Source organism: Camponotus vicinus, unplaced genomic scaffold (assembly GCF_025532165.1).
Source record: "Camponotus vicinus isolate PSW18456_S1 unplaced genomic scaffold, iyCamVici1.0 SCAF_14, whole genome shotgun sequence".
In the NCBI taxonomy this organism is placed as follows: Eukaryota; Metazoa; Arthropoda; class Insecta; order Hymenoptera; family Formicidae; genus Camponotus; species Camponotus vicinus.
In genome coordinates this window covers 9,797,780-9,812,157 of record NW_028141950.1, presented here as the reverse complement: position 1 = coordinate 9,812,157, position 14,378 = coordinate 9,797,780, and the positions used below count along the sequence as shown (strand labels likewise).

Genomic DNA, 14,378 nt, shown 5'->3' with positions numbered 1-14,378 from the left:
TGGTATCAACAAGATGGTGCTCCTGCTCATTATGCTCGTATTGTACGGATGTTTTTGAATCAAAGGTTCCCAAATCGGTGGATAGGGCGGGGTGGACCAGTTCTGTGGCCTCCGAGATCACCGGATTTGAACCCCCTTGATTTCTTTTTATGGGGATACGTTAAAGATGCAGTGTATAGTAAAGCTCCAACGACAAGATTGAATATGATGGAAAGAATAAGAAGAGCTTGTGAAGCTATAACTCCTTTAATGCTAGAAAATGTACAACGTAACTTTCGCTGTCGATTACTGTTATCCTTAGAAAATAATGGTGCACACTTTGAGCATCTCCTCCATGCGGAGAGAGCTGATAACAATGCAATCTTGCCTTAACTGGTTGGGTCACCACACGACCTTGCCTTCACTGGCTGGGTCACTACTTGACCTTGCCTTAACTGGTTGGGTCACCACACGACCTTGCCTTCACTGGCTGGGTCACTACTTGACCTTGCCTTAACTGGTTGGGTCACCACACGACCTTGCCTTCACTGGCTGGGTCACTACTTGACCTTGCCTTAACTGGTTGGGTCACCACACGACCTTGCCTTCACTGGCTGGATCACCACACGACCTTGCCTTCACTGGCTGGGTTTACCTAACCACACGTTCAAGCACCCCGAATTGTGAGAGGCGAGGGGACTCACGTTAATCAAGCACCCCGAAGGGAACAGAAAACTGCTACGTCCACGACGTTGTTCCTGGGTTACGCTAAAAGCAGTTTCTTGAGAAGTAATTAATGAGTAATAAAAAATAATGAGAAGTTTGTTTTAAGACTAATTTCGAGTATTAACAATGAAAACGTGGTATTTTTATTGTTAATTTATTGCAGAATCGTAAGCATGGGTTCTCAGTAAGAGAAATCGAAGAAATTGAATTTCGTCGATTACAGCGCCATCTATCATGAATCGAGAAAAATGTTTCAGACAAATTGTATGTGTTTTTAGCCAAAGATTCCGAATATGCAATAAAAAATAGGGGTTCCCATTTAAGATTTCAAACTTGCCCCCCCTCACCGCCCAGGGGGAGGGGTGGGGGGCTCATTTTAACGTCATTGTACGTCCCCCTCGAAATGACAAAATTTTGATTCTAAACATTTTTTCGTAGTGTGCTTATTTTTCGAGTTATTTGGCTGCCTAAGTTAAAATGGGTCACCCTGTATATGATAATTTATTACCAGTGCTACAAAAACAAATGATACGCTTATGCAGCTACGGAGGCATAACATTACACTGCAAATCTTAATATGTTATATTTACATGTATAAATGTGTAAATTAGATGAAGCTCTTTTTACGTTTCCTGCTGCTTAACTTATATGCACTTGATATATTTTAATTTAATACATTAAAACGTGTTAATTAATCATATTTAAATGCATTAATTTAATATATTTAAAATGGATAGGTTTCAAATTAATGGTACATTACAATAAAGTGCTTGTTTGAAATTTATAAAAATATATTTATATTTTTTACAAAGAAATACACATTATATATTTTTTCTTATTCTAAATAACCTTATCAGTTTATATATAACTTTGAAATTAAAATTAAATGTTTATTATTAGAGAAAAATAGGAAAATTAAAGTTAGAAAAATAAAATAAAATATTTAAAAAAAATAAAATGTTCATAAGATAAATTTCTTTAATAAAGGACTGTATAAAATTAAAAATTTTATTTATATTTAGGTGCGTATTGAACATGCATCTTAAATAGATAATGAACGAATCATTTTCGTTTATTGGCCGGACATTTACTTGTCCGACTTATAAAATCGATTTAATATCTGAAGTTCCTCTATTGTGAATCTGTTATTTAATTGTTAATTGCAAATTACATTTTTTTTTCGAAACAATTATGTGTTTTCTTTACACCAATTGATTCCTCTCATTATTTTGTACATAAAAGTATTAAGGTAAGATAATCGAAAAATGAATATTTTACAAGATATTTTACGGTTTATGTAAAATTAAGAAATGATTTCAAGCCTCATAATTCAGAAAATACTTAACGAAAACTTATTTAATTATAGTGTTTTGGAAAGATCTCGAGATGAGCTACAAGAATATACAAAAGCATATAGGGTGTCCCGTTTAAAAAGTTGGAGGTGACCTTCACGTGACCTTCAGGTGACTCTTTAAGGTCAAACTAATGGCACCATCTTATGTCCCCCTCGAAACCATACAACTTTTGTTTGAAACATTTTTGTCTTAAACTTATGGATTTTGAGATATTTCAGTGCGTAAATTAAAATGGCCTACCCTGTATAAATATAATAACATAATAATTTTTGAATGTTTGAATTTATAACAGTTATCATGTATAAATTTTTACATCATTCGGGATAAGTATATACATATATTTTATCTTTATATTTAATGACTTACCATATATTTAAATTATATTGATGATTACAAAAGTATGCAGTTGTAAAAATAAACTATACTTATTGCTCTATCTCCACTAACTATATTTAATAAAGCTAATAATGTATAATACTTATACACAATTACGGTCTATCATTTCGAAAGATCACCAAATGCTGACAACGTTTTATAGATATGTATGATATTATGCATTATAAAATATATTAAGTAACATATAAGATTATATAAATCATTTCATAATCGATGCAACGATACCGTATCTCGCAATAATCTGGCGAGCACATTTTCCCGAATAATTCTAATTTTCATACTACAGTATTCTAGTAATCATAAATCCACAAATTATAAATTTTAAGTAAAAAGATGGATAGAATTATTGCGCAGAAATCATCACAAATATTTTAATATTTTAAATAATACTATATATTAAATGAAATAGGAGCACCGCTCAGATTCTGCGCCTTATTGGCTGTTATTTGTCAATTTTTAATTATCTTTAATTATAGAATTGTGTAACACATTGCACATGACGAGCGTTAAACCATCGAATCGAAATTGGAAATCGCTGTTGTGAGTACTGTCGTGGAAATTCAAGTTAGTTTATCAATGAAAAAGTTTGACTAGTTAAGATTAAGCTGCATTCACAGAAATTTATTGGCACATATATAAAAAAAGAATTCTACATATATATATATATATATATATATATATATATATATATATATATATATATTCTTCTATATTCTAATATATTTCATTTTTTCATAATGTAATATTAACATTGCACTTTTAATCTTATAATATCTACAATATCTACAATATGTACAATATTACAATATCCTCATAGAAAGAAAGTTAAAAATTATTTATGTATAATTTTAAAATACGTATACTATAAATCTTAAATTTTATTGTACACACTACCGATCAGAAAGTACTTCGTGCATAATAGCGATATCAGTTGGATAATTTTTTGACAAGTTTTCAGTTGGTACGTAATGAGTGCCTTCGAAATGAGAAAAGTATCGTCCTATCTCTACATTATTTATCCATTTTGGTGGACAACTTGATACAGTATCTAAAATAAAAAAAATATATTTTATATATTTATGCATAAAGAGATGAAAATAATATAAAATATATATAATTTATATATGATTTATAAGAGAGAATGCTACTAATATCTTATACATACGTTGTGGTGCATAACATACTATATTATTTTCCGCAAGAATTATATAGTGCGGTTGATAGATAAATCTGGAATTTCCTGATTTGTAAGTATAACATTTGCAGAAGCACATGTGCCGAGTTTCACAGCATTCGCTGAGATGTGGAGCTACAGATTTAAATTTTTTTTTTCACGAACGCAGCTTTACATTTGTAATTCCACGCAATTATCACACCAGTATGAGAATTACATTTCTCAGTCGAAGGCAAATATATGGTTTCGGTGAATGCGTTACGATCATACCAATAGTATGTTTCATTTTTTTCTTTATTTCCGGTTTACTCCTCACGATGTTAAGTCTATCCTGTATATAACAGATATCGTAATAATGAAATTTAAATAATACTTCTTGTCAAGTGTTTTTTAAAATAATTATTGTAATGTGACTTAAATTATATAAATAGTTACTATCACTATATATTGATATCTAAACTACTCATATACATGTACATATACATTTATGTATATATATATGTATATGTATATATATACAGGGTGGACCATTTTAACCTTTAATGGAGAATAACTCGAAAACCAAGCCCGGGAGAGAAAAATGTTTCAGACAAAAGTTGTTTGGTTTCGAGGGGGCCATAAGATGGTATCATTGGTTTGACCTTGAAGAGTTATTTGAAGGTCACATGAAGGTCACCTTCAATTTCTTAAATGGAACCTACTATTTGTCATTGCATATTCTTGTAGCTTATCTCGAGAGCTTTCCAAAACACTATAATTAAGTACCTTTTCGTTAAGTACTTTTTGAGTTATGAGGCTTGAAATAATTTCTTAATTTTACATAAACCGTAAAATATCTTGTAAAATATTCATTTTTCGATTATCTTACCTTAATACTTTTACGTATAAAATAATGAGAGGAATCAACTGGTGTAAAGAAAACACATAGTTGTTTTGAAGAAAAAATATGGAATTGTTAATTGCAAATTACGAGTGCAAGGTACGACGCTACCGCGTCGCTTGATAACAATACATTAATAAAGACCGGCACAGAATAATTTTAAAATTAAGAAATATATTAAATTCCAAAAAACAACCGAAAACAAAAGTAGAACTAGTAAGTATGGATATAATATTATATGATACCAATATATATTTAATAATTTTAAAATTATTTATAATATTCTTATGTTGCAAACGTTTGAAAAAAGAGAAAAAATTATTTTTTATATAGAAATTTATAAAAATAATAATATTAATTATAATATTAATTGAAAAAAACAATATTTATATATATATGAAGCCCCACAGAATATCCTGTGGAGAGAGCATTTACACAAATGTTTTTTTGGAATTTAATATATTTCTTAATTTTAAAATTATTCTGTGCCAGGGCAATTTCTCCTTTATTAATGTATTGTTATCATATAATTTATATCTGAATGTGTATATGACTGTCACAATCACAGATTTTTATCACCCATAAATTACTCGAATAAGAATTAACAAAAATTTTAATAACTTACGTAATTAGTTTATAATTTTTTATAATTTCTAATATAATTTTTGTGGGGCTTCATATATATAAATATTGTTTTTTTCAATTAATGTTATAATTAATATTATTATTTTTATACGTGTGTACCTTTCAGCCCAACGTATAATTGTTAGAAAACAATATTCGTGGACTAGAAAAATATGTGAGGTGCAAGTGGCTGGATCGGGAATCGAACCCGAGTCTTTTGCTTTCCGGGCAACTGCTCTAGACCACTGAGCTATCCAGACCTCACACCTAATGCTGCTTTTTAACACAGTGATATGCGACTCCAGAGCGATGTTGGTATCTCGCTCGATGGATGCAATACCGATTGCCATGGAGATCCTTGAAAGGTCGCTCGCTGACGAAATAAGTGCCGGTGGATGTATTCGCGTGCGTAGAGTGACCACATCCCCCAAGATCCCTCTGGTAAATACTAATATCCCCACTGTGCCAATAACAGTGGCGGACCCTAAATAGGGCCGTGGCAAGCCTCCAGAAATGGGAAGAGGAGAATGTAACAACAGTAAGTAATCAACTTGATTTGAAATTCTTTCAAAGCTCATTGTATTCCTTCTCAACATTATTACAGTCCTTGCGTATAATTGTTAAATTCTGATAATTATAAATATGATATATTAAATAGCTATGTTGGATATATTAAAGAATTTTATATTTTCAGCTAAGGGACAACGTATATCACGGAAAGGCAGAAATTTATAAAGATTCACGCAATTTGATTCACTTTTATTTTCTGCTCCAATCCTCTTCCCTTTTCACAATCCACTACCCATACCATATTTCACCTGAAGGCAACTTTATCGCCAGAAATAAAGTCTAGCTTTAACTGGACTTGAACTCGCGACCCTTTATATGGCAAGCAAGATCCTCGCTGGCTCAGCCACACGCTGCCACACGTTTTGTCTCATCAACGATGAGCAAATCATGCGGCAGTAAGCACGAGAACTAATAAAGATATACTTATTTTTCCATTTTATTATAAATAAAATAGAATTATTATGAACAAAATAGCTATAATTATAATTACTATTATATATAGTAATTACAATTACTATTTATATTATTAATGTTATAACTATCCCTAAAAAAACTAACCTTTTCAAAAAAAGATAAAAAAAGGCGCCAAGTTCATGCGAACAAGTGGAAAACTATTAGCCAAAATGTTATACAAAAGATTTATTTTAATTTTCCACATTTGTTTTAATATATCCTACAAAAATTAGTGATATCAAAAAATTGCGCCAACTGAAAATAAACTCTTACATATTATTTTATTACAAAAATAATATCAAAGAATTCCGTCAACTAAAAATAAAAATCTACAAAAATATTTTAACCAGAAAAAGTTATGCAAAATAATTGTTTTAATTTTTTATAAAAATAATAATATTAAAAAGTTGTACAAACTGAATAAAAATTTATACTATAAAATTTCTTTTTTTATTTGCAATATTAAAAAAAAATATGTATCTAATAAATAGCAGTATAATATTTATTATAATAAATATATGTATATTTATTAAGAGGCAAAAATTACATGTAACACATAAAATTAAATCTTAAATTATTTATTATTTTCTCTGCTTTTTTTTCACATGTAGCCCATATGAACAATGTCGTAAAATTGTGTTCAAAATCATGCGATAAAGGACATATACGTCTATGTTATACTGTTATCTATACACTCAAATACGCTTAGATACGCGTGTGAGATGATAGAGCAGTAAAAATACACATGTTATCCAATTTCAACATATTGAACACAATACAAAGTGCTCTTTCTATGTTGCTCTAAATGCATAAATCATACATAAATATTAATATCGGTAGTGACAGAACTATCAAAATTATCAATATTATCGATAATTTTGTCGACAATTTTACCGACAATTTCAGTTCCGTTTAGATGAGGGTGCTAATCCGTCGGAGTTCGGCCGCGGCTCCAGCATCCTCTTAAAAGAGAAAAACATCATCTCTTAAAAACTGCATCGCACGCTCACTCATAGTTTGGACGTTTTTTTTTACATCATAATTTGGATTTACATCTTTGGAAGATATTTTGGGACATGTAGGTGTATGAAAGAATGATATATATGTTTATACACAGGAAAAAAGGACCTTTTTGTTTTGAAAATATATTTAGTTTTAACGTGAAAATCTTGAAATGAGATTATATTGCGTTAATTAAAGAAAAATATAATTGCTTGAACAATAATTGCTTACTTGAATGAAGCCATTTTATATAGTTCAATCAAGAAAAATATATTCTTACGATTTAAGATTTAATTTTCTTGAATGGGAAAGAAACAATGTTAGATAGAAAATAAGATTTTGAAATCAAAGATTATAATTTTCTTAAAGTAGAATTAAATAATTATGTATTTTTGAAGTGACAATTACAATATTAAAATAAGACTATAATAATATTGTTGAAATTTAAAATTATTAAATACTTCTAAGAGAAAATATTATAAATTGTTGCATATATACGAAACAATGAACGCGTTAGTTTAAGTACCTATATAAATTTTGATTTGACAAAATTTTATTTTCTTTCTGTGTAACTAGACTAAGGGGAGATCGATATACTAAGATTTATTATATAATACATGTATTTTCCTCGCGGGATTTATTGTATTTTTTCTCTGGCAACTGTAATTTTCCTTAAATAAATCCTCGTGAAATGAAATAAAGTAAAACAGTAGCACGATGACCATTGTAGTTACATAAATTTAAAATTAATTTGTATATATCACGTGTTTAGAAAATAATTGTCCATGTGAGAGGGAAAACCAATCGGATTTCGCTACATTAATCAACGTAGAAAAACTTGGAGTTATGTAATCGTAATCGGATTTGATGATTTGTCCGACGTAAATCTATTTTAGAAATTGACGGACCAGTAAATTAGGACGGATCTTCTTTTTGAACAAATGTTACGATGATGACACATTCAGCGGGGGTATTTTATACATGACGTGTTTATGCAAATGTCGCGCAAGAGATACTCAATGTCGATAAGAGACAATATTTTGTACATCGACTATTTTTAATAGCGGATTTCGAGAGATTTCGCGGGATGAAGAAATCTCCGAAACTTGGAAAGTCTATATAGTCTAGTAATTTATTATAATCCATAGCTACATGTGTTTTGCTTAAGAATATTATGCTGGATACACACGTTGTAAATAGTTGATAAAGAGTCTGCATATAATGAATGGTTCTATGAGGGATAATTTAATTCTATATTTTAAAGCAAAGTTTTCTGCGGATCCTCGTGTATTTGTAATCTTTTGTATATATGTATATTTCTATTTGTATGTTTTACTTTCGTTTCTAGTTCAATGAAATTAAGGAGACGGAAATATATTTATGTGAATATTATTAGCTTATCAATCTTAACAGATTATTGAAAATCGTCTCATAAATATGGATAATACAGCTGTTTGTCGATTAGACATAATTTCCGTATGCATTTTTGATTCAGACCTTGCAATGCTAACGATTGTTTTTTTTTATAAAAATAAGATACAATATATATATGAATATTTTATATCTTATTTCTACAATAAATAATACAAGAACTAGCATTGCGAGGGTCAAGAATACATGCCGCATATATTATTGACCTTGCAATGTTGGCGATTGTTTCTTTTATCGTAGAAATAAGATAACAATATATATATTGCATCTTATTTCTACGATAAAAAAAACAATCGCCAACATTGCAAGGTCAATAATATATGCGGCATGTATTCTCTAGTGAGGGGAGGAACGATATATAAGAGCTGAAGAGATAATTTACAATTTGTCTGATTGTCGCTTTCGCTTCCTGATATTTTGCTAAGCAAGAGAAAAGACGATGAAGCTCCACTTCGTGATCTTATTGCTGATAGGCTTGTTCGTTCACGCTACACTAGGTAAGTTTGCGATAATTTGGTGATTAAAAAAATATATTGAAGAAGAGATGCAAATCCGGATGCCATGAAATTAGAAATATATCGTATTATACATGGTGGAGCAGCTTAAGATTTCGCGAACGATTTGGAGAAACGAGATTCTGTCCTTTAAATAAATATTCCGAAAACGAATGTTATAAGGCTAATGATGTGTCTAGCGTATGAGTGAATGATGCGAATGATGATACGATTTTATTTACTCCAGGATTTTATTTACATAGGTGACTGTCTGTTTGAGAACGAGACTCTAAGTGTGGGTGAACACATTCGTCGATGCTTACGGATCAATTGTACTGGTGAGAATACAATGTCAATGCTCGCGTAAGTCCAAGTTTTATCTTTCAAATTAATCCTTCGTAAAATATATCCTCGTTACATCTGATATAGAGATCCGAGACTTTGTGATATCCTGAAAGAAAAAAATCGCGTCGCTTTTAATTGACGCTTTCGATCGTTTAATTCTCTATTCAAGAAATCAGTTATTACATAACGAGCTTTTGATAACCAGTTATCCCGACCTTCGACTTTGCAATTTATTGCAAATCGATTTTCACGAAATGCGCGACAATAATAATTGATACACGATTGATCATCTAATTTAAAAAAATTTAAAAAAAGAAACAATCGAGTAAAGTCTACTTGAGTCTACTGAGATTGCGATACCAAGAAAGTACATGATTTATATAACATGATTTATTTGCCAATAAATCAAAGAGGCTACGGTTTATTTTAGTTATACTGCAAAAAGACGATTATTTACGAAATGAGAGAGATATCTTGTGTATTACTTAACATTTGCAAATTTCACATCTTTCTCTTCTGTGTAGCAATAGATATAATAACACTAATGACATATATCTCTATTTAATAATAAATAAAAATTTCTCTACAAAATTATTTATCTGTTTTGAATTTTACTTTATTTATTTTCTGATCTCGTTAAATTTCGACAATATTCAATTATTATTATAGTTTCTTTCCAGATGTCCTTTATACCAATGTCCGGTAGGGAAGCAAATTGATTATCGCGAAGTGGATCTTAGCAAGCCTTACCCAGAGTGCTGCGCAGGTCCTATTTGCGCGGAGTATAACTCCTAATGGAACTCCTATATATAATATAATACATAAGAGCTTCTTTTATATCAAATATTTACGCAAAATAAAAATATCGTTTTCGTCTGAACCTAAAAAGATCGCCTTTTTCCTTGCTTGCCTGTTATTTATCGAAACTGAAGAAATATCGCGATGACTCGCACAATAACGCTAAAATCGAATTTATCTATTTGCATCCTGGCGCCTCTCGCCGCTTATACTATTTTTAGTTCGCGTCATCATCGCATTTCATTTGACGATTTTTTGCGATTCTTTCCTTCGCGCGACGATGAGTAACACAAAAGGACCTTTCTCTCCTTATTTAATCGTAAATTCGGCAAATATAAATAAAAAACATTAGCTTTAATGCAAATAAACCATTGTCCGAATTTTCGTTTGCTCGTGAAATTTCGCGAAATTAATGAGAAGCTACAGCGTTTTTCAAAATTAAAATAAAAAATTCTTTAAAAAATAAATTAAAATTCTAAAAATCTCGGATAAAAGAGATATTCATATTTATTTATATAGATAAATTCTCGTCTTTTTAATTCAAATCAATTGGAGCGTACATCGACTTTTACATTATTTACATTTCCTCTACTTGCCTTCCATTCTCTCGAAGTTGACAGATAACAGTCGAGAAATAGAAATTTCACAGACCGTGTTTTGCGATAAAGCTTACGTTAGATTTATTATATAATACATATATTTCTCTTGCGGGACTGATTGTACTTTTTCTCTGGCAATTGTAATTCTCCTTGAATAAATTCTCGTTAAATGGAACAAAGTAAAACAGTAGCACGATGACCATTGTAGTTACATAAATTTAAAATTAATTTCTACATATCACGTGTTCATAAAATAATAGTCCAGGTGAGAGGGAAAACCAATCGGATTTGGCTATATCAATGCAGAAAAATTCTTAGTTATGTAATCGTAATCGGATCGTTCGATGATTTGTCCGACGTGAGTCTATTTTTGTATAATTTGTCAAGTCCTAATTACAAGAATGTATCTTTTTTTTTCTTTCGAGAAATTCTAGCAAATCGATTGCGTGAATCAAAGAAGAGATACCATGAGGGCAAACGTAGAGAAATTTCTTTCCGATTCTGCCCACATCTTCATTCATCCAATTTAATCCAGATTATCCATCTTCGGAGATTCTCATTTTTCTCTAGCTACTTCGATTTTTTTCTCTATCGCTTATTAATATGCAAATATCTTTAATGAAACGCACGCCATTTTTAATGATTTTATTACACAAATACAAAGAACAAAAGTTCATGAAAAAAAAATTACTTCTTTCTTTTCTCTTTAATGAAATTTTCTATGGATAAATTTCTATCTTTTTATTTTCTTAGTAGTAGAATTTTTTTAGTTTTACCTTTTTTAATTTGAAATATAACTTTCTAAATAGGGGAGACCGGGGACAAAAGTAACAACGTCATGAAAGTAACAAGCCTCGTAATAAACTACACAATATGTTGAATAATTTGTACTATATAGCCAAACGCGTACGCCCCGATTCTCTTCCTTTTCAGCTAATTGTTGTAGAACGATCGCGCCAGTTGCACATGCAGGAGTGAAATTAGTGTATTTGCATTATTCACCTAAGTATTTCTTGTTTTAGTTTTTTCGTATCTATGCCTAATTAAAGTGTATATATTGACGTAATTATTTGCCAGTGTATTCTTCTAAAATGTATTCATAAGTTTTTATAGTTGATTTGGCTAAGTCTTGCATCATATTTAGGTTATAATGCTTTTATTCTAAAAAATGTGTTTGTGGACGAAAGTAACACGACACTCTGTGGACGAAAGTAACACGTTTCAATGCTTAAAGTATAAGGGCTGGACCCATAATAACTGTACCAAAGGCGATTCTTATTACGTATGCCATAATTGTGATTCGGAATAGATATCAATCTCTTTTGTATAAGTAGTTATCATGCAATTTTTAGACTATTATTTAAGAATTAAAATATTATTTAGACTTAAAAAGGTACTGGTGTGATATTGAGTATAATTATTTTATGATATTACTTATAATTATTTTGCTTAACGAAGATTATTTCTTTTAAGTTTTTCAAAGATGATAAAAATAATATTTATTTTACTTTTTATTTTAATATAATATAATACAAAAAAAAATTTATAATGAAAGTTATCTTGCTGAATAAAAGATTATAATAAAAATTGCCTTAAATTGAAAAAAGTCATATTTATTTTATTTTCCCGAAAATAAGAACTGGTACTTTTATTCCCAGACTATGTTACTTTCGTCCTAGGCCCCCAGGATAAAAGTAACAATCAACGTACTTGCGAAAAGCTATAGTAGTTCTTTAAATATCTATCATTTGAAATTGAAACGTAGGTATAATAATAGAGCAATAAATGAAGTTTTTTAACATATAATTTTTTTTTTATGTCTCTAACGATAATTAATTAGTGATCTGTAATACAAACAATGTTACTTTTGTCCCCGGTCTCCCCTATATATTTATATGTATGTATGTATATGTATATGTATGTATATATGTATATATAATTTGAAATTAATAAAAATTAGTTTTTATTTTGTCTATATTAGAACCGTGAAAAATATGTTTCCTTATGGTTTTAAAAACGTTTTTATAGAAACGTTTCTTATTAATGTTTTACGATTAAAAAATATTGGATACGTATAAGAAACGTATATAAAACGAATGTGTGCTACCTCGGGCATCATAGCATATCTTACAGTTATTTATTGACGACAGCCATGTGTTAAAATAAAACGTTTCGTCATCTATTGACAATTGATAATTAAAGGATGACTGTCCATTTGATATTAATGCTGTCTTGTTGCAATGCAGCGAAAATTAAATCAAACTTCAAATTTTGTCTCGAAAATATTATAGTTCTAAGAAGTGACGTAGAACAGATGATATATTGAATCCAATAAATATTATTGTTATATGTATTATCTAACTGATAACATATTGTTACATTGTTGAATACATAACATATTGTTAGTTAATGAAGAAAAAATTGTAGATGGATATGCATGTATTAATACTTGAATGTTTGTTTTCTTAAGATACTTATTAGATATTCAACATGTGTACTTTTGTATTTTATATATTATATAAGATCTGCACTTTGTAATGTAATATTAACTATTTTGTAAATTCATAAATGTTAACGCACAATTGTAATTTTCTTTTCAAGCATTTTTCATATTATATTTTGGAGCTTTTTCCTATTTCAAACTGTACATATAAATCTTTGTACATACATATAGCATTGCTGTGGAGGGTATAAATTTTTATAAATTTATAAAATATTTGAAAATACGTTTATTATTATGCATGAATTTAAAAAAGAGACCATTATATAAATACTTATTTAATTAAATTAGTAATAAAGCTCTCTTAAATTAATAAAATAAATGATTAAGATAGGCATGGAGAGCTGGAGATCATTATTAGTAACGAGTTGTACAGATTAAAAAGACCAGTAGAAAACATTAATAGTTAAAACTTCAATTTAATAAAACAATGATGTTTAGACAATTTAAAAGCGGACGTTTCGACTTGTATTTAAGTCATCTTCAGCGCATATTATTCTCGGAAAGTATACAAATGTTTTACGCAATGAACATGTATATAAATTTCTAAATCGCAGTAAAACGGTAGGGAGATTATCTTACGGTTAGACCCATGGAGGAAACGGACACTACAAATTTAGGTTAATAAGCCCAAATTTGTGTGGTTCTAATGGACGTTTGTCAACCACCAGATCATTAGCCGGACTAAAATTAAGTGCACTCGTATACAGTTGATTCAAGAAATTACATTAACATGAGACAATAACCGGTGAACAGAATTAAAATTAAAAATAATAAAATTAAATTAAGTAAATACAAATTAAGAAATTGTTGCACTTATCAGTGATTTACATCAAATTAACAATGTAAAGTTTAATGAGTAAAGAGTAACTTACAATATCATGATGAATACGGATAATTTATCTGTCATTGGAAAACTTTATGAACTATATACGAATACCAATCTAATAATCCATTAAAAGCTATATGTTACTTCCTTCATCGAAGGTACAAATATAAATGATAGATAAACGATCATTATACTGGTATAAATTTTTCTGTGTATGACCTTA

The 14,378-nt window shown here is 29.5% G+C and overlaps 1 protein-coding gene, 1 non-coding gene and 1 pseudogene across 2 annotated transcripts; 1 reads left to right on the top strand and 2 right to left on the bottom strand.

The window, feature by feature from the left end:
* Positions 1-3,346: 3,346 nt before the first annotated feature.
* The window catches only part of LOC145965675 (uncharacterized), a 33,565-nt pseudogene continuing 22,533 nt past the window's right edge, over positions 3,347-14,378 (bottom strand).
* On the bottom strand, positions 5,322-5,395 carry Trnas-gga (transfer RNA serine (anticodon GGA)). Its single transcript has one exon. It is a non-coding gene; the product is annotated as a tRNA-Ser (tRNA).
* LOC145965592 (uncharacterized) lies at positions 9,030-10,224 on the top strand. Its single transcript, XM_083089261.1, has 3 exons — positions 9,030-9,087; positions 9,348-9,447; positions 10,110-10,224. The coding sequence occupies exons 1-3, from the start codon at positions 9,030-9,032 to the stop codon at positions 10,222-10,224; spliced, it is 273 nt and encodes a 90-aa protein (XP_082945387.1).

Coding starts and splice junctions, on each gene's coding strand:
- LOC145965592 (XM_083089261.1), top strand. CDS start 9,030: ATGAAGCTCCACTTCGTGATCTTATTGCTGATAGGCTTGTTCGTTCAC. Junction 9,088..9,347: donor GTTCGTTCACGCTACACTAG/GTAAGTTTGCGA, acceptor TTATTTACATAG/GTGACTGTCTGTTTGAGAAC. Junction 9,448..10,109: donor AATACAATGTCAATGCTCGC/GTAAGTCCAAGT, acceptor GTTTCTTTCCAG/ATGTCCTTTATACCAATGTC.